At 30.4% G+C, this 26733-nt stretch overlaps 3 protein-coding genes and 1 long non-coding RNA gene across 8 annotated transcripts in view; 1 reads left to right on the forward strand and 3 right to left on the reverse strand.

The window, feature by feature from the left end:
* Window positions 1-15301, reverse strand: part of LOC128396812 (BDNF/NT-3 growth factors receptor-like) — a 28635-nt gene extending 13334 nt beyond the window's left edge. Inside the window, exons 1-11 of one of the 4 annotated variants that reach the window (XM_053357433.1) lie at window positions 13714-15291; window positions 12900-13479; window positions 8720-8794; window positions 8553-8624; window positions 7394-7462; window positions 6864-7027; window positions 6436-6532; window positions 5790-6061; window positions 4636-4815; window positions 4002-4112; window positions 3817-3929 (exon numbers count right to left, since the gene is read on the reverse strand). In XM_053357433.1, the coding sequence (XP_053213408.1) occupies window positions 3817-3929; window positions 4002-4112; window positions 4636-4815; window positions 5790-6061; window positions 6436-6532; window positions 6864-7027; window positions 7394-7462; window positions 8553-8624; window positions 8720-8794; window positions 12900-13306 (1560 nt within the window). In that variant the 5' untranslated portion in view covers window positions 13307-13479; window positions 13714-15291. Of the gene's footprint in view, window positions 1-3816; window positions 3930-4001; window positions 4113-4635; window positions 4816-5789; window positions 6062-6435; window positions 6533-6863; window positions 7028-7393; window positions 7463-8552; window positions 8625-8719; window positions 8795-12899 lie in introns of all 4 variants that reach the window. The other 3 variants (XM_053357437.1, XM_053357434.1, XM_053357435.1) reach the window with 3 other exon arrangements.
* A 163-nt stretch (window positions 15302-15464) lies between these two features.
* On the forward strand, window positions 15465-16221 carry LOC128396813 (uncharacterized). The gene is made up of 3 exons (XR_008326855.1): window positions 15465-15623; window positions 15803-15948; window positions 16017-16221. It is a non-coding gene; the product is annotated as an uncharacterized LOC128396813 (long non-coding RNA).
* Window positions 16222-16972: 751 nt separating this feature from the next.
* LOC128396952 (retinol dehydrogenase 16-like) lies at window positions 16973-19353 on the reverse strand. Its single transcript, XM_053357605.1, has 2 exons — window positions 18457-19353; window positions 16973-18252 (listed from the first exon to the last, which is right to left on the reverse strand). The coding sequence occupies exons 1-2, from the start codon at window positions 18665-18667 to the stop codon at window positions 17333-17335; spliced, it is 1131 nt and encodes a 376-aa protein (XP_053213580.1). The 5' UTR covers window positions 18668-19353; the 3' UTR covers window positions 16973-17332.
* Window positions 19354-19498: 145 nt separating this feature from the next.
* LOC128396947 (signal-induced proliferation-associated 1-like protein 2) lies at window positions 19499-26708 on the reverse strand. 2 transcript variants are annotated; one of them, XM_053357597.1, is made up of 3 exons: window positions 26491-26708; window positions 21692-24260; window positions 19499-21192 (listed from the first exon to the last, which is right to left on the reverse strand). In XM_053357597.1, the coding sequence occupies exons 2-3, from the start codon at window positions 24235-24237 to the stop codon at window positions 19695-19697; spliced, it is 4044 nt and encodes a 1347-aa protein (XP_053213572.1). In that variant the 5' UTR covers window positions 24238-24260; window positions 26491-26708; the 3' UTR covers window positions 19499-19694. The 2 variants fall into 2 exon arrangements, with proteins under 2 accessions (XP_053213572.1, XP_053213571.1); XM_053357596.1 differs by lacking the exon at window positions 26491-26708 and adding an exon at window positions 24604-24996.
* Between the last annotated feature and the right edge of the window lie 25 nt (window positions 26709-26733).

The raw sequence follows: 26733 nt of genomic DNA on the forward strand, positions 1-26733 counted from the left end.
CTGACCCTCATTCGCTGGGTTGAATCTGCATCTTTCATTACTATGAGTACTTGACTTGCATCTATCGCACCAATATTTTCCTTGGTATTGATTAGATGGACGATTGTTGTTGTTACCATTTAAATTTGTGTTGATTGGACGGTTACCACTCTGAGGTTGAGATACTTGACCTTGTTGGTTACCTTGTTGTTGTTGTTGTTGTTGATTACGGTATAAGGGTCGTTTTGGGGTGACACTTATAACACTTTGACTTTGTTGAGTTGATTTGATTGGGGTTTTAGACTTTGCCAAATACCAATCACTTTTGTTTTAGCGATTCTAGATCAAAAATTGTCTCTTTCTCTGGAATGATTTCATTTTGGATTTCCACAGGTAGAGTTCCAGCGACAAGGATAGAGATTTCTCTATCCTTGGCGTCAGGACAAATGACTTTTATTGAACTTTCGATTTTCTTGAAAAATTCAACTGGATTTTCATTGGTTGAATATTTCTTTTGTAAAACAGTGTATAAAGCTTCTGTTATCTCTGTTTTATTTATTGTTGAATTTAAAAGCTTCTCTTTCCAGTTATCGTAGGAAAGTAGATGATTTTCTTGACTTATTTTCTCAGCTATTTTTCTTGGCTCACCTTCGAGGACAACAGTGATATGATCGATCCATGTTTCCTTTAATGGGTCCAATATTCGTAGGTCAAACTCCATTGTTTCGAGGAATTGAGCAAACGTTTGTTGAATTGAATTGTTAGGCCATCTTCCTATTAATACGGTAAAGGGCATTTTGAGCAGGTAACGGTAATTTAGATTTGGGATCAGGGATTCACAAGACTCTTGTTGCAAATCTCTCTGGTTTACAATAGCGATTAAATAACATGAAGGCTTGAGCTATTGGTATGTTGAATTGTTGTAGTTGATTTTCTTTGATGAACATTAGAGTGTCAATTGATCTCACTCCATTTTCCAATAATTTGATTATCGTTTGATGATCGCAGCCCATTTTCCTAAGCTCGATACCATCTTCCCATTTATATTCGATTTTTTGTAGAATATCGACATCATTTTCATGATCAGATATGATGTGATTTTCGTAAAGGTGTTGAATTAGATGAGCGTCTATTATTTCTCTTAATAGCATCTCATTGTTTTTACTATTGACTTTTGAGACTCCCCATTCAGAAGCTAAATTGATGAGCTCATTACGGGTAAGCTTTTCATTGGTTTGTCGATTCTTTTCTCGTTGTTGTTGTTCAACCTCGTTCATTTTTATCTTTAGATCGGGTTGCACTTTGTGTGTAGATTGAAAATCTGTTGTATCGTGAATGAGTGAAAGACTCGGTTGTAACTCTTCACTCAGATTAAGTTTGATTAATGTTTCTTGAGATAACTCAAGATCAGAATCTGTATGGTCTGAAATCTTGGGTTGGGTTTTGGGTTTACAATGTTTTGGATAAGGGGTAAGAGAGGAAGGTGAAGATTCTTTACCTCTTCTCTCTTAATTAGAGGATTGTTTTTAAGCTTATGAATTAAGATGTACCAGGTAATTTGGTTTTAACTTATTTGAGCTTGGTTAAGCTAAATTGTTGGTATAGATTCTTCACCTTACAATTTAGTTTACAAAAGAATTGGGTAATTGTTGTATTGAGAAGCACAAGGTAATTTTGTTTTCCTCAATGGGTTTGGGTGTATTAAATTGTGGGTATAGATTCTCTACCTTACAATTTAATTTTACAATTTGATTTGGTTGTCAATGTTTACCAGTTTATTTGGATGACTTTGACTATTAAGGTTTTTTTTTTGGGTAAATCAGTTTGTAGGTTTAACTTCTTTATCTTACAAGCTAATTTTAAATTGATTGAATGAATTTGGTTGATGAATTAAAGTTGATGTTAAGATGTACCAGTTTGTTTGGATGAACTTAACTTGAATGAATTAGGATGATTGTGGGTGAAGATTCTTCACCTCACAATTTACAATTGATTTGGTAATTGATTGAATATTAAGACGTACCAGGTTGTTTGTATTATCTTAATTTGAAATTAGGTAAAGGAGACAATTGATCTTACTTTGCAATTGGACCTTTAGATTTGGCTTCTTTAAGAAGAATGTAGATTGTTGTACTTAGTAACAAGGTTATATTCTGAACCACGTTGACCAGTTTAGTTGTTTTGATGAATGATCAGGTTGAGATGGACAGAGAGATTCTTCTCTTTGTCTGTCTTCAGACTTGATGAATTATTGGATCTCTCAAGGTGACCTTCAGAACCTCCGAACCGCACACCGATCAATATTGTAACAATATCGATTTCACTTAGAACTAAATTCTATAGATGTCAAAGCCGAGACTATGAAGAATCTTCAAAGTCTTGTAGTGTTTTATTCACCGTAGGAAACAGGAAAGAAGACGCACCAGAGGAAGAATCTTCCTTGGTCACTTATATTTCTTGAAGCGATGAAATGGGTTTGGTTTCTCGCACAAGAAGAAGCTAAATTGTTTAAGATAGCGAAGTCATCTCCACCATTTTGTTAGGATTTCTATGCGAGAGCTCAGTATAAAGATCGTATCGGAACAAAATAACTTTATTGAAACACTAATTGAAGAGGCTTTAGTTGGTGGTAGTTTTAAGGGTGGTTTAGATAGAAAGCACAATGAGAGATTTTGAATAGGGTTAATTAAAGGACATAAGGGTAAAGGTTAAGGGTTTAAGGATTAACCTTGAATGACAAAATATTAACTATTAATGTAATGTTAATGGAATGTGTTTGTAATTGAAAAGGTTTTATTTATACTTTAAACAATGAGTCCCTAGAGATAAATGTGATGTAAGCAATGATTGAGAGGGACGATGTACTAATTACAGCAAAAATAAAGCTAATCCCCTAACAATTATCACCAAGAAATATCTAACATTTAAATTCAGTTGGATTCAAGGGAAAGAAAAATCAATTAACTGGGATTCATTTTCTCACAATTGTTACAACTTTTGTTCCTGGAAAAAAAATATTCATCACAATCAAAATTCAATTTAGCCAAATGTTAATTACATATCAGAAATGATCATAATTCCAGTTAAACTCTGACCATTTAGCTCAACACTTAATTCAACCATTGGACAATCTAATTTGCTTACATTTCCTATTGTCATTGTAAATTTTAATTCAAAATTCATGTTAATTGTTAATTTAAATTCAGTTTCAAGGTCACTTGAAATAATAACAAATCGAGTCGAGCTGAAAAAAATGATTATCTTATTGCAAAATCTTTGCAACATTCAATTCATTTTACCATCGAAAGAAAACAAAATTAACTAATCATTATGATGGAAAACAAAATTTAAACTACAATGTATTGGATCTTCATGATTATTAATCTAATTTTCAAATTCGATTCTCTTTCTCTCTTTTTCACCACTAGAATTCAAGTTAATTGTTGGACAACCGATTCTCATGACGAATCAATTATCATATCCAATGAACATAATTTACCATTCTAATTATAATCTATGTCCACGATTCGTGAACAACTTATTAGTCCAAACAATTTAGATCGTTTAATGATATTTCACAATCTAATAGAAAATGATGATTGGTCAGTAATTTGATATCGATTAAGTTTTTCAAATACTAATCATGGCTTTGAATTAATCTGAGTAACAATTAAGTTTAACCGATAACAATCAATCAATGAGCAAAAAGGTAATACAATTTATGGAAAAGTATAAAAAACTGATTCAATCAATTGATTGAGTTTTTTAGTCTGTTGTTTGTTTTCAATGTGATCGATTTACTTGAAAAGTTAATTGTTACAATTAATTAATTCTTACCTTTCTTACTGAGTAAACGTTTCCATCGGAACCACGATTCTGATTGAAGACCCGTTCCTGAGGTGGAATTGGTTTAGGCACTTGAATGAGCTTCGGATTTTTGGGTAAACCAGCTGAGTAATTAACCAATTCAATTATTAATTAGTTGGTATTCTAATTGTGTTGATCAACTTTAATTGTCTTACCTGCAGTTGCATCAACTGATAATGTCCTGTTATCCTCACCATAGGAATTAACTGCAACCAAAGTGTAATTACCAAGTATTTTTGTTCCTGTTGTTTGAATTTCTAGACAACCTGAGTAACAATCAAGTTAATTGTCAACAATTAGTAATTTAAATTAAATGTAATGAGAAATAAAAAAAGAAAATTTTTCTTGTCCTAATTGCTTTTCAACCGAAAACAATGTTTACCAAGTTAATCAAATACATTGACAGTAGTTTACTAATTAGTTAAATTGTAATCATGTTAAATATTCAATGTATCACAATTAAAACTAATTTCTGGTGAAAATAAAACATAGTATTTACTTTGAAAATGTTAATGATGATCACAATTAGCTAACAAATCACCAGAATTTAATAATCGTTTCATGAATATTGATCAATCTAATAATCTAGATATTAATTGATTACTAAATCAGTAATCATATTGATCAAGACTTTTGATTAAATGGTAAACATTAAGCAAGAAGCTAAAATAAATACAAGATGATTCGGTAACAATTAACAGAGCAATGAAAAATTAACCTTAAAATCAGCTCAACGTGATGATGATTACGAAGCAAATCTTGAAACAATTAACTAATCAAGATAATTACCTGACATTAGATGAGGATTTTTAGGTGATCTTATCTCGAGATCTTTAATTTCATCGTTAAACTTTAATTGTTTGCCATTGAAGAACCACAATCGTTTTAATTTCGGTACACCAGTGATCCGATAATTAAGACACAGATGAAATTTAGCTTGAGATTCAAACGTTTCGATACGAGGTTTACCTAAATTGTCACAACAATTAGTCAACAATTAGAGACCAAAACAAAAAGGAAACATGAAAAAAAGTAAACAAAATAATTAGTTAACATTAAACTTTAATTGTGTTAATTTTGTAACTCATTTGATTGTTGAATTGATATTAATTAGTTTCTATGATTGTCTTAATCAATGAACTTTAATTTTTTTCATAAATGAATTTTATTTTTGTTCACTAATCAAGGTTAGTGTTTAGCTTGATAACAATTAACGATTCTTATTATTATTATTTAAATTGTGATCATTATGATTATTATTACAATTAACTATTGACCTTGTCATTTATTAATGATAATCATTTTGATTAGTATAATTTAAGCCTTGAGAGTTACAGTTTTTAAATTAAATACGATGACGATGATTGTTTAAATTGTTTTGTCATTTTAATCACAATTAATATTAATAATTAAATCTCTTGGTAACCAGGATAACAAAACCAAATGAAAAATTGTATTAGTCTTGATTAACTGATTAAAAGATGATGATAATCAATGATCATCACCAATTCAAAATCAATCACAATTTAATCATAATGATTAATTTAAATCAATCAACAACAATCAACTTCATCATATTGATAACGAGACTGAAAACTTTTCAATAATAATAATAAGGAAGAGATTGAATTATTGCCGAGTAATTTACTAATCACTAATCAATTGATTTCTATTGAATATTTTTTTAAATCATTAAATCAGACAACTATCAACTCTTGAGGTAATTGTGATTAATTGAGAGTGTAATTGATTTGTTTCCAATCTCAACTATTAACCAACAATTAACATACATTTCTTAATAATGATAATGTGTCATTGATGATCAATAATCAATTTAATATTAAACTAATAGCGACCCAATAAAAACCCAAAAAGTTATTAAAGTTCAGAATTGATTGATTGATAATTTGGTAAATTGTTTACTGATTGTTGTCTTGATTTACCTGCAATTTGAATTGTTGATTCATCTTGAACTCGACCAACCATATTTTCACCAATACATTTAATTGACCCAATATCGGGTCCGGTTATGTTTTCAATGATCAATACATTTGCCTCTTTGGGATTAGCAATTGTGATTAAGGAATAGGGTCGATTTAAATTAATTGGATCGGAGACATTGGTTAAAGTTAATCCAGTTCCAGGTGATTCTAATTGTGATTTAAGGAAAGACGAGGAAATCCTTGAGAAGGAATCATCGATTCTCCAGAAAACCCTGTAAAACAAATTAGATTAACTGTTAATCGTAATTAAGACAATCAAAAGTCAATTATGAACAATTAAATTACAACTGATTCTCTTGGCTATCATCATCATGATCTAGTAACAATTTAGTCAACCAAAACTTGGTTAATTATTCATGTAACAAGTTGATAATATTGACGAGATGTTAACAGTAATTAATAAATCTTAAATCATGCAATCCTAATAATCAGCAATTAAGGTTAACACTAACACCCAATTGTAAATATTAATATGCACTCAAAAGGATTAAGTTGATTGTTTTTATGAAACTTGACATGATCGTTTAATTGTTTACTTTAAATTGATCATCAAAAAGTTAATTGCAAAAGTAATCGATTAATTTACCTTGGAACTGGTGAACCAGTTACATTACAAGTAATTGTAATTGATTGAGTCTCGTTGATATTAATTGTTTTAGGATCCACAGTTACTTTGGGCAGCTCTAAATGATTGGGAAGACAATTAAGTGAGAGAAATTTAAATTATTAGATTAGTACAGTTAATTAGCATCATCATCTTTTCATGTGTGTAAAAACAAAACAGACAGAGATCATTAAGAGTAGGATGATAATGATGATGATAAGATGATGATAATAAAAATCCAGGTAAACATTGAAATTAAGATTACAGGTAAGGAAAAAAAATCGAGGATTGGGTTGATTGTTTTGAAAGAAAGAGAGAAAATCAATCAACTCCAGGAATAGATGACGACAATCAAGATGATAGATTGTGATCGTTTTAATTAGTGAGACAAATTATTAAATCATCTTTACCACAATCATCAATTGAAGCTTGTAAGAGATTCTGATTTGAACCATTCCGATGAATACAAGTGATCTGATCCCAATAAGGTCCAAGGTTTGACCCTCCGTCCATCATATTCAACTGGATCCACTTATTGCTACAATTGCATGCCAATGGATTGCCAGTCATGATACTGAATTATCATCATCATTATTAAATTGTTGTGATGATAACACACAGAATAAACCATTATCATCAATGAAATAATAATGTAACATGATGATGATTATGAGTGAGGTAAAAGTAAAGATCCCAATCCAAAAAAAAAGGTCAGGTAAAAATTGGATAGGAAAACAAAAGTAAATTAGTAAATTGATTTTCATGATTTACTTGATTGTTGATAGTTTATTACTATTGTATTATTAGTGATGCAATGAGAAAACGGAATTAACTTGATTGTTTTTTTTTTCTTGTTCTCGTCAGTAATATGTTGATATTATTTTGACGATATTGATTGTTGACTATTTGATTTGCATTTATAATAAACAATTGGACTTACATAGTTGGTAAATTTGTTTGATCAAAAACCATCCAAGGCAAGACTTGTAATCTATTCAATCTGAGATCACTGGGAATGAGAATTATTTTACAATTAGAGTTAATTTTCTTAATTTTTTACAACAATTAGCAGGGACAATTGATTATTTCCATTTCTTTTCTGTGAACTCATTATTATTATTATCGTTAACTATTGAACATTATCATCATTGTCTCAAGGACATTCCCAGGTATACATTTAGATACCATTTACCTGTCTAGTTTTTGGTTACCTGTCGGTTTTACTCTCTCTCTCTCTCTCTCTCTCTCTCTGTCTATTTACCTTAATTGTTGTGTATAAAGATGATAAAATTGATTTAGATTCTAATAATCATCTAATATTGTAACTGAGGCTTGACAATAGCAACTTTAAGAAGGTAAAAAAATAAGATAATATCATGAGATGTTGACTGAAACGTCACAATCAAATTTAATTTAGTTCATTTGTATTAATAGTTATCAAAGGTAAATCCCCTTTTAATTAGTGACTTTACCCTGATCATGGTGATGATGATAATTATTACATGAGATTCTGATTAGTTAATTTTTGCAAATTTTTCTCTTTTTCCTAAAAAAAACTTCGCTAATATCATCATTACATTTACACTTGATTTGCCAATCAATTTAATTAATACAATTAGAACTTACAAACTTGATAATGTAAATTGTTTCCAATCAAACATTTACACAATTAACTGTTAATTAGTTGATTACCTTGTCCACCTTGAAACAAGAGGACAAAATAATCAATTAACTAAATCGAAATGCAAAACAAAAAATTAAAAGTTTTGCAAAAATTTTCAATTTCATCAAATAATTTTTGATTGTTCCACTAATTGTAACTTCCATACTCTTAATTAAAATTGAATATCATTATTATTGTATTAAGGATTGAATTAGTTTTCATGCCGACTGATTAGTTGATTATAATCAATACACACACAAAATCAGGTTAATTAATGTTCACTTTTTTGTAGTCATACAATTAACCATCATTATTATATGACAAGAATATCAATTAATTAACTTCAATGATTAGCTTGAGTTTCACAATTAGACAATTAAATTGCTGGAATTTCGTTCAATTTTCCACTAGTAACAATTAAATTTAATTAACTTACATTTTTTCTAATTTCTTGTTACTTTTAAATGCATTTTCTTCAATAACAGCTAATCCACAATTAGATATCGTTCTGTATACAAAAAGGATAAAATTGATTAGTGACAATTAGTGAGAGAATCAATTTATTAATATAATTAATTAAATTGTATTAAGTCAACTACTTACAATGTGGTTATACTTGGGTAATAATTTAATTCCTTTTTTCCTAATCGTGTTAAATTTGCTTGATTTTCAATGATTCTGTTAATTATTATGCAAAAAACGATTTTATCAAACAAAAAGTGATTAGCTGATTAGTGTTTACATAGAGAAGCAATTAAATTTAATCAACAATGTAACTTTTTTGCACTGAAACCGCGAAAACTGTCAATTAAAACATGAAAGCAATTCCATTGATCGATGGATTAAAAGATTAACTAATCAATTGACTAGACAAAGATTATCCACTAATTAAGTTGATATGAATTTTTAATCAATCGGATCTTTGTAATCAACAATTTCAATCAATTCTCGGTGAAAATTCTGAGCCTAATTAGGAATCGGTAGTTACAGCTTTTCTCAGTAACTTTAGTTCTCAATAATTAGTCGAGTTCCATTTGGTTTCAATCCGAGAGTTTTTCAATAGTGAGTTTCAAGTTCTCAGATCATTTAGTCATTCTCGATGAGTTGCTATTCCTTTACATTGAGAATTAAACTTTTGATTAAAATTCATTTTAATCAAATTTTATTACTCAAGACTTGATCAATGATTCTTCTCATCAGATCTTGCTATTTTCAAATGTGAATCGTATTCAATGATCAATCAACAATATTAATAAAAATTTGAGCAATTATTCAATAAAATTTAAAGAAACAATTAATGCAATCAAATTACTAATTATAAACTCATGATTTGTCTATGATGATCAAAATTGAACTCGAAATTTCAATTACATAATCATAATCTCTTCCTTCAAATTAAATGATTACAATCAACGAAATTGCAATGACAATGTTAATGGAATACAATTAATTTGAAAATCTCAGTTTGATTTGTACAAATTAATATAATTTTAATGGTCTAACAATCAAATCAACATCAACTTAATTATAAATTGATTGTTTATTGATCACAATTTGATTTCTCGAAGACAATATTTCATATATTAGAAAACTTTTCAGGACAATTTAATATAAATTAGATTATTATTAATACCATAACAAGGCTCATGATCAACAGCAATTAGATTAACCTTAATCATTTATCAATCATACTCAACAAGCTAGTCTATTGTTAACAATCAGTTAATTGTCAACAAGATGTTGTGTCCATAAAAATCAACCACTAAATCACAATTTGAACATATTAATAAATGTAATAAGTGTAACAACAATTTACCTAATGATTAATGTAATTGTTAATAATAATAACAATCCTAATGATTTGAATAAACAATCAAGAATAACAATCAAATAACAATGAGAACAGATTTGTTTATTGATTAAGGTAACTACTGACAATTTATTGATTGTTGTCAAAATTATGGAACCTACTGAAAATAAAATACCCACAAAGATAAACAATAATAGTAACAATCAAATCAACAATTTAATGTCCTTGATAATACACATGTTAAACACCATTAACAATTTAACAACAATTTAAAATTTAACTTTAAATTTTTCCCACAATTAACAAGACATGAAAAAAGACAAACTTTTAAATGATAAATCAAGCAAGAGGACTTTGCATAAATCCATAAATTTCTGATTAAATATTGGAAAGAAATTGCTGACAATTAAATCAAATGTTCACCAACAAAGTTAATGGTAATTGATTAAAATTTTCAATCAATCAAACTTGCAATAAGCAAACCAATTGAAACTCAAATCTGTTGATCCTTCACAAAGATAAATATTGATTGATCATAATAAACTTTTTCTTGATTATAAACAGTGTGAATATATTATCGTTAATTGTTTCCAGGTTGATTGTTGTGATTAACATACACAGGTAAGTCTCAATTTAGATAGTCAATAGCAACCAACTAATAATATCAATAGATTGGAATTGTTTTTCTAACTGTAAAAGTAGATCAACTTAATTGTTGTTCTTATTAATAGTTCTCGAACTGATCAAGAACTTTTTTAATTCAATTTCGTAACTACGAGAATGGTTCACTCGATAATCGTTAATATCATTTAATTATCGCCAAATATTATCAACAATAATTAGTAATTGTGGTTTTTCAATTTAATAACAATCAAAAGCTGAGTAAACAAAAACATCATTTTCGGGTTTGTTGATTGTTACAATTTGATCATCTCTTGATTGTCATGATACTTGAAATGATTAGCTTAAACATCACCAATTACTTGATATAAGATTTTCTTAATCATGATTATGTTGTTACAATTAGTAATATTTTCCAGGCAATTAAAATAATCTAACAAGTGCCTTGGATTTTTTTTGTATTAGTTGACAAATTGTTTGCAAATTATTGAAATTAATTGTTTGCAATTAACTGTGATTTGCAGTCATCATAATTATAATTGCATTACAATTAGACGAGTTGATTATCATTGAGTTTAATGGTTATTAATTTACTAATTGCTGGGTTCATGTGTGAATATGATTCAATTGGATTTGCATTTTTTCATCTTTCAAGCTTATTGATTGTTCATATTGTGATTATATATTATTGATGATGCTGGTAAATTGCAAATTAATCAATGGTAAACTGATTAACTTGATTATGAATAAGTTAATCAAGAATGTAGAAGTAAATGAAAAAAAAACCTTAACAACAATCAACGTTTTTCATGTTGATTGTTGTTAATTATGAGAAGTGAAAATTAATCCAAGGTGATATGTTCAGTTATCGACAGTTATTGGGAGTGGTTCATCTTCATCCTCATCATCTTGAGGTGGGATGAGAGGGAGAAATGATGATAAAGAAAGGGTATCAAGGAAGATGAACAAGATGATAATATCATGAGTTCCCTGGGAATAATTTGTGACTCTTGATTAACTCAACAATTATCATCATCATAACCATAATCGTATTAAATTAATACAATCATCATAAATAAATATCTTTGATTATGTTTCAAGTCAGGTAACAATTTGAAATGTTTCTTGTGATATTTTCATCATCATGAACTACTGAGAATCAGAATCATCATCATGATAATCAACATGAGCCCGGGAAACCTTGAAGATATGGTTAGTATAATAATAAATTAATAACAACAATCATCATAATGGTTAAGATAATAATTAACTTTGAGCGACACAATAACACAACAATTAACAGGAAAAACTTTTCAACTTTTTCAGTTAAGATGAAGACGTAATAATCATATTACAATAACGATAATTGCAAATCAGAAGCAATTAATAATAATAATACCAATAACTAATTGTTACAGATTAAGATTTCTATATAGTCGACCAACAATTAATCATAAATATACACATTACAATCAATTAATTGCAACGATTTTCATTCACTTTTGATGGTCTTGTTGTTTTGTCCAATTTTCCAAATATTAATCTAACCCAATAGACTTTAACCCATTAAAAGAGAGTAGCAATTAACTTTGATTGTGATGATTAACTCGTAGATTGATATTCAAAAAAACAACATTGGATATTTTTATCACCCTCCCACCATAACCATGAATACAAACCCACCCTTCATCACTGATGCATGGTAACTATTATTATCACCATCATTTTCATCATCATTATCCAGAAATTCATGTTATTGTGTCAATTGAATTTCTCTGTGGTAAAAAAAAGTGATTAGTAAATTGTAGTTGATGAAGAATCAAGTGAATTATTGTTATAAGAAAAAAAACTTTTCTTTTGAAAAAACGATTCACCACAATTTCCATTTGGAATCACAATTTGCACAATTAGGAATCAATTTCGCGATTACAATAAACAATTTAAAATTGATTGTTGATTGATAGTGATGACGAGGGTTTTAATTGCTGCTGATTTTATATTGATAAACTTTTTTTTTTCATTAACAATCAAAAATCATTGTCCCGTTACTGATATTAAACAATTTTCCTTGATTTTTCATCATATTGATTTAATGAATAATAAAAACGACTAATTAAACACGCAATGATTATGATTGTTTTAGAAACAATCAACTGAAAATCAAGAGACAATGTTAATTGTGATTAACCAAAGAAAAAATTAATCATCAATCTTGGAATTGCAATCAAGTAAAAATATGAATCCATCTCATGTTTAGATAAACTTATTGATCTGAAATTTGCATTTCTTCATTGCAAATGTTAAAGTTAAATTGTTGATCATTTGTTAATTGTAATCAAATGGGAAACTTACATTTCTTTAATTGCTGCTCGTTTAGTTTCATTTAACAGTATTGGAAATGATTTAAGTCGATTGTCTTTCTGGCAAGTAAGTGAATCCTTATTACAATAACAGATTTCACAAATATCCGATTCTAATTTAATTGTTGAGTTTTGATTAAGGTTTAATTGCCTTTGAGATGATGGTGATGAAAAATTGTTAAATTGTTGCAATTGTTGTTGGTTAGAGTTGATTGTTGCAAATGTCGTTGGTGGTGATATTGTTGTTATTACAGTTGCTGGTGATGGTGATGACAATTTACCACAATTAACTGATGAAATGTTGATTGCAAGGCTAATTATGAGTATAATTAAAAAAGGGATCAGCTGATTATTTGTGGACCAAGTTAAGTTACCAAGAAATTGTCGTAATTTGTACATAACTTGTTAACAATTAAGCAAAAAAGAGTAAAAAGAGTTGATTGTAATGATGTATATAAAAGTTATTCCAGCAATTAGTACGAGATTGTCAACAATTAATCTTGATTTTGCTCAGATAATTGCAGTTAATTTGCTAAATAGATAAATTGTTTGTTGCTTTTGTTTGCAATTCACTGATTTTTTTTGCAAAGATGATGGAAGATGAATTGATGATGATGATATTTCAATTAAAAATAGTAAATTAAATTTAGGAAATTAATCCAATGGCACACAATTAGAGAGAGAGAGAGTGAGTATGATTATCAGCGATTAACACACTTACAGTATTACAATTTGTTTCTCATTGCAATTATGGTTAATATGATTTTCTTTGTGAATTGTTGTTGATTGTTGATCATGATATTTACCGGGTTAATTGTTTTTAATCACAATCACGTCCAAGGATGAAACAACAACAACATTACACAATTAACCGTTGATTAGTTGAAATCGTTTTAGTATCAATCGGATAATCCTTGGATCCATTGTTAGTAATCATCAAATTTGACATTGATATTATTTCTTGTGAGATATAAGATGATGTTTGGTTAATTGTTGCCGTTAACTTGATAATTAGAATGATTAATAATATTATTAATCGTTGGTGTAATAACGATGATGAACGAAATGATGAAACTTTAAATGATGATAATGATAATAGAGATGCGACATTGGTGGTTGATGAAAACACATCACGTTGAAAATTAATCACAATTTGATTATCAATACGATGATAATGATTAGTTGATTCAGTTGATAGGGAAATGCTAACAATCAGAATCATAATTCATTGAAATTGTTGGAAAGTAGAAGATGATTCTTAGATTAATAAAACCAAGAAAGAAAAATTGAAGGAGGGAAAGAGAGAGAGAGAGAAAGAGCACGAGAGAGAGAGAGAGAGAGAGAGAGAGAGAGTGAGAGAGTGGGAATTAAACTAGACTATTAAGAAGATGTTGATGATTAGGGTGACAAGGAGAAAGCGCTTCCAATGTAACTGACTAACAGCAATTGATGGTGACGGTTAATAATAATGACGATGGTTAATTGTTGGACTGTAAATGCTGTTGATTAGATTGTCTTGTTTCTTATTCTGTAAAATGGCCGCTGATGATAATGATGATGATGTAAAGTCCTTGACATCTTTAGGCTTATCAATTTAACTTGATTGTTGTTGTTTTTGTTTTGGTTTTTCACACAATTTGAACAGAAATCAGTTAATCAGGGTAACTTATTGACGTTCATTTTGCTTCTTCATGAGCTTAACTGGTGTTGATTGATATTTAACTAACACGATTATTATTATTATTAAATTGATTCAATTAACTGTTACGCTTTCAGAAGCATTAAATTCTGATTCTGTTGATAATGTTGTTGATTGTCTGAGTGTTTCTGTGTTGCTATTACACACCAACCGCCGCCATTTTCACAATTAACGTCGTAACCATTTTGTTATTTACCTCTTTTCACTTTCACTTGAAAATTAACAATTAGTTAATTTCAACTGACTACTATTAATATCTGATTGTGATTGTGATGTTGTTTGTAAATAGTTGGAGCTTTTCATTGACTCTTGTTGTTTGAGGTGAAATATTGATTATGATGATTGTTTTTTTCTTCCTCTTCTACAATTAAGCTGATTGTTGGTAAATTGTTGTTGCTTTTGTTTGGATTCCTTTTGGTTTATACACTTAAACTTGGTTACATTGGTGATCCATTTAAATTGTTTCAATGATTTACTCTGAATGACGATTGTAATTGTTGTAGTATTTAATTAGTTCACAGGAGAAGGTGATGATTAGATGATTAGATGAGAAGGGTTAATGTTTGGACAGAAGAACGATACTGACAGGTAAACAAAGTTCGTAAAAGAGAATAGAATTTTTTTTAGAAGATTAAACAACCTTTTGGTTATCGTTAGTGAGAAGCAAATGGAAAAGTATCAACTCACTTTTCGATTGTTTCTCTCTCAAAATGTAGACAGAGAAGATAAGTAACATTTATCTTCTCTTTCGTTCTCCCCAGTTTCTCTCACTTTTCTCCTCTTTAATCTAAATTTTTCTTCTCTTCCCTTATCATCTCTCTCTCTCTCTCTCTCTCTCTCTCTCTCTCTCTCTCTCTCTCTCTCTCTCTCTCTCTCTCTCTCTCTTGTCACAATTTATTAATTGTGATCAAATTAACCAAACGAATGCGGGTTTAACCCAAACTGAATTTCTGGTTAACTGGTTAGTTTATCAATCGTTTACACGTTCACAAGGAAACGAAAACAATTTACTTGATTGTAAGTTGCCATTTCTATTTAATTACTATCTCTAGTTAGTTAATTGTTGATTCTAATTGAATGATAGTAAATCATCGAGCAATTAACTATCAAGTTTTGTTTACAATCGAAACAATTTTCTTTGCTTTTATATCTAAAATTTTGTATAATCTTTATAAATGTTTCTCTCTATTTGATAGTTTACTTTCATTTCTATTATTATATGTTGATGATTATCTAATTAATTGAAGAGGTTCATGATGATTATGATGATGATCATCAAGAAGATGATGATAAAGGAAAAGATGATAACTTTTCTTCCAACGGGACACTTTAAGTAAATTCTGTAAGTATCAATATATTTTTTTCCATGCGAATATTAATTGTCTGTATTTACTTTTCTTCTGAGAAAAGAAAAAGGATTTTCAATCTACAATTAAGTTGGTTGATTGTTGCAGTTGATCTGGTCGATGATCAACAAATCATCGTAATCAAATGATGACAATAACCTTAAATCCACCAACAATCAATTAGTAAATTGTAGAAATTAATTGTGACCTTTTTTTGTGAGGCTATTAAAAAACGTGATTCCGATGATTAAGTTATCAACAATTTGCCTTCTCGTTAATTTAGTTTCCTTTAATTTAATTTACTCCTCAGCAATCAACAATCTAAATTAGTTTAATTTAATAGACACTCAGCTGATTTTCATTTAAATCTTTGGGTAGTTTTTATCATCTACTTTGATAATTGGTTAATTGTTACTTAGCTGAAAATTAGTGAGTCTGGTTGTTACTGTTATTAGTTAATTGTTCAAGTGATTAACTAACGACCAGTAATCATCTTAATTAGCAGAAATTAATTCAATTCACGTTTACTGACCTTTTTTCTTTGTTTTTCTTTGGACTTTAATCAACAATTAAGATATTGGATTGACCAAGTTAACCTTTTCCTCTTAATCATTATTATTGATTAACTATTTTTGCAGTTAATCACTTGAAGATAATCAATAGTATTTGAATATTGCAACAGAAATAAACTTGATTGTGTTTCTCTTTCTCTGTTAATCACAATTAACTTAATGACGATACAAATTAATCAATAATCAAAATATTTTGATAAGAAATAAGTTTTACAATTAAATAAATCAGAACAATTAAATTGTACCAATAAAGGATAATATTGATGATGGAAGCTGTAAATGTTTTAGATGATCAACTAATTAGTATCCATGTTAATCAAATGGTTTGTTAATTCATGATTTACATTTACAATTAAAAGTATTAGTAAAATTTTCCTGATTGCGATTAAATTTTGGCCAATATTTTGTTGTACAATGATTAAGATATGTGAGTTGGCTTAGAGTGTAATTAGAATTAAGAAAAAGTTTGTTAATTTTAATTGTTGACTTTGTTTTTGGGAATCATTTTCCATTCCTAAATTGTTTTGCAAATGATTAAATATTTCCACCGTATAGTTACATTGATGATCAAGTTAACTTATAGTTTGTTGTTAAATTGTTGAATTAATAATATCACATAGATATGAATATAAGACAAGAAGACAAATTGTTTCCCTAACAATTAAAGGTTCTGAATTAAGTGTGTATGTGTGTAAATTGGAAGTAATCATTTAAATTGTTGACAATTTGAGTTTCTCTTCCTTTATCAATAATTATAATCGTAGATGATGAAAAAAAAACAAGACTAAATGGGAACATTTGATGTAAATTAGGCTTGTAAATAGTTTGTTTCAACGAAATCGAAAAATAAATCAATCAACTCTTGAGGCATAAAACTGACTAGAAACCATAGAGGACGAAGACACCAAGGTGAACATATTATCTCATTGGGAGGATCGGGTGTGACTAGACATTGGTACACTTTGTGAGCGATTTCCTTTGGATCCCCTGATTCTGGTCCTGAATTGTTCATCTTTCCAAGTAACTGTCTCAATCTTTGATAATAGAAATCACCATAAGCTGATTTGACGTCCTGACTTGATTTCTTCCAATTGGTGTCCAGTGAGTCAATTAATTGTTCCGTTTGTCCCATTGGTGTACGATATTTATAGGGAAGAATTGTGGTCACTTTGATTCCAAAACGATTAACATTTAAACGAAGGCAGTTGGAATAGAAAACAATGGCACTTTTGGTTGTAGCATAAACGGGTGTCCAAGGTAAAGATAATTTACCCTGAACTGAGGACATATTTATAATTCTTGCACCAACACCACCACCAGCAGCAGAAGATGATAACGAGCTTGTTGATTGTTTAAGAAGAGGTAAAAAAATTCGTATCATCTTAATGGATCCTAAAAGATTAACATTAACCAAAGATTCAACGGAAGACTGGTAATCACCCCAATCAATTGGTCCAACGGTTAATAGGCCTGCGTTATTAACAATCGCCCAAAGACAATCACCAGAACGTGAAAGGATTGATGTCACCTTATCAATAAGATCGGAGGCCAGATCATTTTCACCTCTGGTAACATCGATTTCAATCAGATTGATCCGATCAGGATATTTACAATTATCTACAAGATCTTTAGCTCCTTTTCCATTGATAAATCTAACACCAGCAATCACATTGAAACCTTTTTCGTTCAATTCAAGAGCAGTAATATAACCAAAGCCAGAATCACAACCTGAAGAGAACAAAAAAAAAGAAAAAGAAAATCAATCAGTTCAATTTGGTAAATTCTTTTTTCCTCCAATTGAACATGGAGACCATTAGATGGACCATCAAATCAACGAAGAAGATGATGAGGTAAGAGGAGGGAAGAAGGTAAAATGTTGGTGGGAAATTCGGAAATAGAAAAGAATTTTATTTTTATTCTATTCTCTGTTACCTGTAATGATGACCGTTTTATTGGATGGGTCAAGAGTTCCTTGGGTTATATTGGACAGAAACAAAGATAATTTCCAAGCAGTGAGAGCGATTACCAGAGCAGTAGCAGTGAAACTAATTAACCAGCTAATTAAAGGTAATCCCATGTAGATCCAGAATGTTAGACAAAAAGATAAAGGAAATATTAACATGGGTAATCTTAAGGTTGTCATGTTGATGAGATTTAAGTGGTAATTGTAATGGAAAAAGTGATCAAACCAAAGAGAAAATGAAGAGAAAAAAGATGATTGGAAGAATCTGAAGACGCAGACAAAAATTACTTAAGAAATTAATTATCTCAGATTTCAACAGATGATGAGAATGAAGATGAAGATGATGAGGTAAAAAAAAAGGTGATAAGATAAATAAGTAAGTTGATATTGTTAATCTCTAGTTGGATTGTCTTTATGAACTCTCAATGGAAAGTGGCAACTCTGATGGTGTCAAGGTGGTAAAAGGTGATGATGGTTCCCAATTGATGATGATTTGTATTAATTAACCAGTCAACTTAATTGTGATTCCAAGTGACACTTGATCATGATGAATGTCATTTATTGTTGGTGATTAAGAGAAGAGAACAAGAAATATAAATTCATGGAGAGAAAGAGAAGCAAAAAATGGAAGCACCGAGAAAATGGAAAAGAGAAGAAAAAATCAAATGGAAAACATGTAACAAGAGAGAGAGAAAAGGAGAGAGAGAGAGAGAGAGGAAGAGAAGGTGTTGACGATAGAGAAGAAGGAGAGAAAAAGGTAAGATCAATTAAGTTGATGAAGAAGAAGATGGTCAACTTGATAAGAGAAAAGAAAGAGAAATCATCATCGTGTGAAGAGAAAAAAAAACATTGACAGAAAGGAAGAAGCGAAAAAAAGACAGAGCTGATGGAGAAAGAGAAACAGATGATGAGGTAAGAGAAAACATTTTCTCTTTCTTTGTTTCATAGATTTGTTATTGGAAAAGTTGAGGAACAATTGTTGCTAATTGTTGGTTGTATTGTGGGTGAGAATTGAGAATAAAGGATTAACTTTAATTAATGAGAAAAAGGGCGAAAATTGAGTGAGCTCATTACAAAGAATATGTTATAATAGTTATGATTGTAATAAAAAACAAAGGCAAAGGTAATTTTCGGTTGATTGTTAATAGAAAAAAAAAATGAACCGAAGAAAAAATTTACAAATTGATTGATTAACTTTCTTGTCCTACTATCGATGGAAAAAGAAATCGGTGAGAGTTTTTAATTGTAGAATAGCATTTTTACGCTCCTCTTGAAGCCTTGAGTTTTCTTTCTCCAACGACTTGACCAGTTCCGCAAGTTTCGCTTTATCTGATTGCTCCTTGACCAGATCGTATTGCAACTTTTGAACCGTTTCTTTCAACTCTTTCAGATTCTCTCCAGATGTCCCTCGTCGAGTAGGAAGGCTTGATGTTGATGATAATGATGATGATGTGTTGTTGTTGTTTGTTGTAATTGTTGTTGGGTGGTTTAAGGTTGATGAGGTTGAGGTTGTTGCTGATAGAGATGAGGTTGGTGTTGATGAAGATGATAAATGTCCATTAGGAGTTGAGCTTACGTTGGCTTCAAATTCACGAACCCATTGTTCAAGTGCATTATCACTTTTAACGGATAAAGCATCACTGTTACTTCCGGTGCTGTTAATTGCCATTGCTTTGGTTGCTGTTTCCACTAGGGTTGGCCATTCGGTGTCAATATCTTCCTCTGAGGAAGAGGATGAGTTAAGGGTACATAACATTGGCATGGCAATGGCGTATGAGCTTAGCATAGGTGAGGGTGACATGGTTATGCTTGTTGATCCTGGTAAAGTTTGATGTTTGACTGAATTAATTGTGTTGTTATTGTTGTTGAGACTTGTTAGAAATGGTGTATTAATGGTTGATAATGATGAACCTGAAGATGAGGATGATAAAGAGGTGCATTCGTTGGTTGTTGACTTTGGTCGTAATGGTTCTCGCTTTGAATTGGCGAAACGTGTTGATCCGGAAACAAAGGATGAAGATGATAGATGAAGTTGGGGACTTCCCATGTTAGGATTGTGAAGATTAGTTGATGATGATGATAAAGAGGTGCATTCGTTGGTAGTTGACTTTGGTCGAAGTGGTTCTCGCTTTGTAAAACGCGTTAATCCTGAGACAAAGGATGATGATGATAAATGAAGCTGGGAACTACTACCCAGATTAGAGTAAATATTTGATGATGATAATGAAGGAGTTAATTTGTTAATTTTGTCTGTTTCCTTTTCCGGTGAAACAGTAAGGCTTTTACTTGATTGACTTGTTCCATAAGGTGATGTTGATGGATAATTACCAAGAGGTAAACCACCAATATTATTGTTCTTATTGGCTTGTTGATGAGCAACAGCGGCAGCAGCAGCAATCGCAGAGGCTGAAGCTCCAGTGGTATAATGATACCGATGATGATAGAGACCATTTTTAAATTCTGAAGGTAGATGATACTTTTTTTGTTCGCTCATTATTCTGATATTTTCATAGTCTCCACCATGGTTAAGGCTACTTTGGGTGGGTGGTGGTGGTTGTAAAGGTAAATGTGAATCCCTTGATACTAAACTACTATTACTATTGATATTATTATTATTGTTATTGTTGTTATTGTTGTTGTTGTTGTTGATGGAGCTTCCTGCAGCCATGTAACTCAGATAAGGACATTTAGCAAGGTTACAGCCTCTGTAAATTAGAAGAGAGAGAGAAAAAAAAGGCGATTAGTATTTAATTTTCAAATGGAATACCGATTGAGTGAGCAGAGAAAATGAGAAATCGAAACGAAAATATCGAAGAAAAGAAAGAGGCGTTAAGGGAGAAGAAGAGAAAGAGAAGAAAGTAGATTTTTAAGAGCAATAAAAAGAACAAAAAAAAAATAATAATAATAATGACACTAAAGAGTGAAAGCTGGGAAAGAGGCCAAAATGATTATGTTGGTCATAACTGATGGATAAACCTGAGCTTGAAATAATTGTTTTTTAATTGTGTCACAACTTCACAATCAACGGAAGTATAATTTATAACTACTATCATTGTTAACTAATATGTAGAAATAAGTAACAATAAAAAAATGTAGAGTAACGTAAAGATGAAGATGAAGATAAGAACAAGAAGAGGAAAAAAAATTGAATGAGTTGAGTTGAGTGGAAAAATAGTAAATAGTTTTTTTTTGTTTTCATCTTACCTTTTAGGTGATCCATCTGGATTGGGATCTAAAATTGTTATTTTAACAGTTGATGATGTTTTTAGATAATCTATCATGTCATTATAATTAAGAGTGGCAGTTACAACTTCACATATTTTAACGATGCGACAATTTGGCCTAAGGCCAGCATTCCAGGCAAAGGCAAACTTTTCAACGTCGTTTACGATTCCGTCTTGTTCAATGTGGAAGCCCAACTGACCCTGATTGTTACGTTTGAGAATCAACTCTTTGGTTTGACAGCCATTGGTCACTGATGCCAACCGAGTTTTAATCTCACTTATCTCATCCAAATCTAATCCTTGATCTTTACAATTTAATCTGATACATTCACCTTGATGGCAGAAAATTTCAATATAATTTGAATGCGATGCATCCCAACCAATAATTGATATATTAGGACAAGCAAATAATATTTGTTTGCTTAATTCTTCAATAATAATAAAGGTATCACAGGAAATACCAACATAACAATCAACTAATTTAGATTGTCCAAAATCGTTAACCGTTGCTTCCCAAACAATTGCTCCTCTAATAACTTGATCACCAATAAATTGCCAATCTTTTACCCGATGTGAACCTCGTCTTTTACTAGAACCAAAAATAGTTGATACCAATTTAGCGGAAGCACTATTACCACAACTAATATCATTTAAAGTTGTATTGGTGACATAATTGGTAGCCAAATCTTTTAAATAACCGTGTCGAGTTCGTTGAGCCATACTACTGAACTTTTCACTTTTATGTGCTGCATTTTCACCATTAATAATCTTTGCCAAAAGAAATTCAGTAAATTCCTTGCCTCGAACAAAAATTCCCTTATCAGGTATCGGTGGGCCAAATACAGACACTTCTTTGGATCGGGTAACAGCAATAGCATATCTGGTGACACCGGTGGTATTGTTTTCCCCACTACCACCAGCACCACCACCGACAACAACTTCACAAGGTTCCGGTGGTAAAACTCTAACAATAATAAAAACATGTTGAAAATGTGAACGTATACTTCTTGGTGTAAAGGGTAGGGCACCAGGTTCCTGGAAAACAATGGTAACAATGTCATTTCCAATATGCCTTTTCCGTAATAGTTGCTGTTTATTATTGGGCGTATAAGGTAAAAGCGTTGAAACGTGAAACATTATCTCACAATCATGATAATTGGCATAAATTGAGTAAAGTCCAGTGGTGTCCGTTTTATTATCCAAACCAGCTCGATATTTATCAAAACCATTTAACCGAACTTGTTCACCCAGGCAGGATAAAAATTCCTCAAATTGAGGACTTGAATTTTCGTTATTGTACATTTCTTCCTCGCTTCCTTGACCAGCTTTACAATACAAGACGCCTACTTTGTAGGTTCGAGTGATTACCTGTTCATCAAGCTTGAGTAACTGTTCATCGGCATTGGATACGCCTAAACGAAGTGTAGTTAAATTAAGTTCTGGGGCTATGTACTCAAGAACTTCTTTCGCATGATGATTATTGTGATTAGTGTGTCTTGAAGATGCTAAAGCTGGAATGTAATCCTCATACACGGTCCCTCGAAGGACAGAAAGTTGACTTGTACGAATAATTATTCGATATTGGTGTTTTATCCGATTGTTTTGAACAGAGGATGAAGATGAAGATGATGAAGATGATGATGATGAGGAAATTGATGATGAATTTGTTGTTGTTGTTGAGGATGATATTGTTGTTGATGAATTTGATGAGGATGATGAGTTTGAAGATGCGCTTGATGAAGTTGTTACAGATAAATTAATTGAACCATTTGTTTGACCATTGGTGATACTATTACCATTAATATTATTATTATTATTGTTGTTATTGTTGTTGACAATGATGGTGGTACTTGTACCATTACCCGAGTAAAGGCCATTGCCATTAACATTGGTGGTGTTGGTATTATTGTTAATAAAATTATTAATGGAGGGCTTTGGACTGTTGACTCTCTCTTTCCTGATGCTGATAGCAATAGGACCAAGATTATCATCAATGCCAAACCAGTTTTGATGCTCTAAACCGTAGAAATGTATCCGGTAGTAGGATGCACCTATATCACAATTTTCAATTATAAAACATTTACTTTTCTCTGCACCGTTGTTGATTGTTGTTGTTGTTGTTGTTGGAGTAGTGAGCATCATCTTTTGATAAGGGCAAATATTGTATCTCCATCGATCTGAACAATCTTCCAGAATGGAAAGACCAGAGGCCATGGACGGACAGTGAATGATAAGAGAATCATCGGTCTGAACTTGACTTTGAGAGGCGGTTAAACGATTTAAAATGACGGATACTTCTTTCTCAGTACCAATTTCATTTCGAAAACAGGGACAACTCATAACAAGGGAATTTGATTTCCCATCTCCTTGATCGACACAAGTATTTTTACTTGCCGCTGAGGCACCAGTAATTGTATTCTTTTGAGAAACCACCACCGGACTGTGTAGGTTGGCAGTAATACTTTGAACATCATAATGAGCAACAGCTTTACGCTTTATTTTGTAAGTTAAATTTGGTTTTTGCATGGCCAAGAAATATTAACACAAAACTAATTGAAAGAAAGAAATAAAAAATATCATCAGTTTAGTCTTTAGTAACAAAAGTAAAGTTTACGTTGAAAATGTACGAAAAAAAAATCACAAAGAGAAATAAACACACACACACACATTTACGAGTAAGGATACAAGATGAATTTGTGAGAAGATTAGAAGTAGTAATTTACTAGTTTCTGTCTTTCTTTCTCTCAATGAATCAAAATCTGCCACTCAGAAAAAAGGGTTTGTTTTTTAACCACACAAAAATCACTATTCTTTTTTATCCAACAAATACTCATTCAAATAAGAAATCAACTACGACTTCTAGCCACATACACACACTCTAAAACTACATACATTTTAGTTTATGTTTTAAAGGCTTTGGTGGTATTTCCAAAAATTGTTAATCCAGGATGAAGATGAATGATGAACAATGAGAATAGATTGTTGGTACTCCAAAATGATGGTGTACACAACACACGAAACAGAAGAACACGGATAATAATACACAAGAGAAGAAGAAGATGAGATTTAGTGTAAGAAGGCGAAGATGATGAAGAAGAAGAGAAAAAAAAAGATGAGACAAGGTGAAGGTGATAGAGAAAAAAGAAGAGAGAAAATAAAATTTATATACAAAAACAGGAGAGAGAAAATGAATACAAAGCTTAGATGGAGAGAGAAATAGAGAAATAGAGTTAAATTGACACAAGTGTTAGAAAATAAGAAGAAACAATGTAATAATTTGTTAAACTAGGAAGAAGAAAGAAAATAAAGTAAAATAAAAAATTAAATTAAATCAAAAAATTAAGAAATAAAAACATTTCAATTCATTTCTCTTTCCAATTTCATTCAATAAAAATACAAACAATAAAACCAAAAAAAAGTTTCTTTTCCTCACTAGAGGGCGAAACCATCGACGAAGCATTTTTATTGGCTGAGAAGAGGAATAAGATAAGTGTGACAAATAGCTAAATAGTAAAATTATCATGAAAAGTTGAAAGAATTAAAATTAATTATTACAAATCGTAGCAAGAAAAAGTTAATCATTAAAACTACAATTGAATGAAATGAGATCAGAAACTTTTTTAGCGAAAAAAACTAGTTTTCTATTTTGCATGAACGACAAGAAGAGGAAAATTATAATTAAGATCAAAATTGTAATAATAATTAAAGTGTAACATTGAAATTAGGAAGAAATTAAAGTTTTAATTGATTAATTGAAAGAGTTTAGAATCAACTGATGAAAGAATTTTGTTTTTTCTTCTTCTCAGAAATAAATGTAAGTATAAATTGTTTTAAAAAAGAGAACGAAGTGAAATTCTGATAGAAATGAACAATTATAATCATTTAAGTGAGAAGAGAAACAATTAAGTGAAAAGAAAATAATTTTCCAATTCAATTTAATGAAGAAGAAGTAAAAAAAAATCATGTCAAATGAAAAAAAGAAAAACAATTTTCATCATCATCATAATCTGACCCTGATTTAGATTGATTGAAACCGTTGATCATTATTGAAAGAAAGAGATAAATTAACAATCTGGTGAATTGCAATTTAACTGGTTTACCAAAATAATAAAGTGTTAATTGTAACCATTAACACCTTACAAAATGCAAGGTTAATTGTGATGTGTATACGAAGCGTGTTAGATAATTTGATTAAACGAATACAATAAATGGAACCAGAAAAAAAGGTGATTACATTGATTAGTAACAAATGTGAATCGTAGAGAGAGAGAGAGAGAATCAGAAAAAAATTAACTTCCGTTTGTTTGGTGTAACCAGAAAGAAGAGAAATTAAAAGATGGCGGTTGTTTGATTATCATTTTTTTCTAGTTAATTTTGTTGTTGTTGCTTCTTCATCATTATCATCGTCATTCTTTTCTCTCCTCCTTTTCCTTTCTTTCCCACACTTTTGCCTTTCTCTTCCTCTCATCATCAGCAAAGACACACACCAACACCAACATCAACATCAACATGATCATCAACAACACCAACACCATTTTGTTGCAAATTCATTCATTAAAAACATTTGCTACTTTTTTTCTTCTATTCTCTTTTTCTCTCCTTCAATCTTTTCCTTTCTAATAATCAATTCTCTCATGCCAATACATCACCACTAATCAACAATGGAAAATATCAATTTACATGTATATTAATCACCATCACCAGTTAATAGAATACAATTTAAAAAGATAGAACAACGAAAAAAAAAGAAGAGAAAACAAATTGACCAAATCTACTTACAAGTGTAAATATAATTGTTGTTGTTATACTAATTCGTTGTTGTTTCCTTTTCTGGTAAACCAAATAGTAACATCCATGTGTCAATAGTTTGAGAGAGAGAGAGAGAGAACAAATTGAAGACAATCAATTGTATCCACTGATTAAGTATCCAAGTTGACAATTTAAAAGAAGAAAACAATTTACAATAATTTAAAACGCGTCGAAATAAAAACAATTACAATTAAATTTTCATTAGAAAACAAC

The sequence above is a fragment of the Panonychus citri genome, unplaced genomic scaffold, assembly GCF_014898815.1.
Source record: "Panonychus citri isolate SS breed McGregor unplaced genomic scaffold, ASM1489881v1 Contig00028, whole genome shotgun sequence".
NCBI classification, from domain to species: domain Eukaryota; kingdom Metazoa; phylum Arthropoda; class Arachnida; order Trombidiformes; family Tetranychidae; genus Panonychus; species Panonychus citri.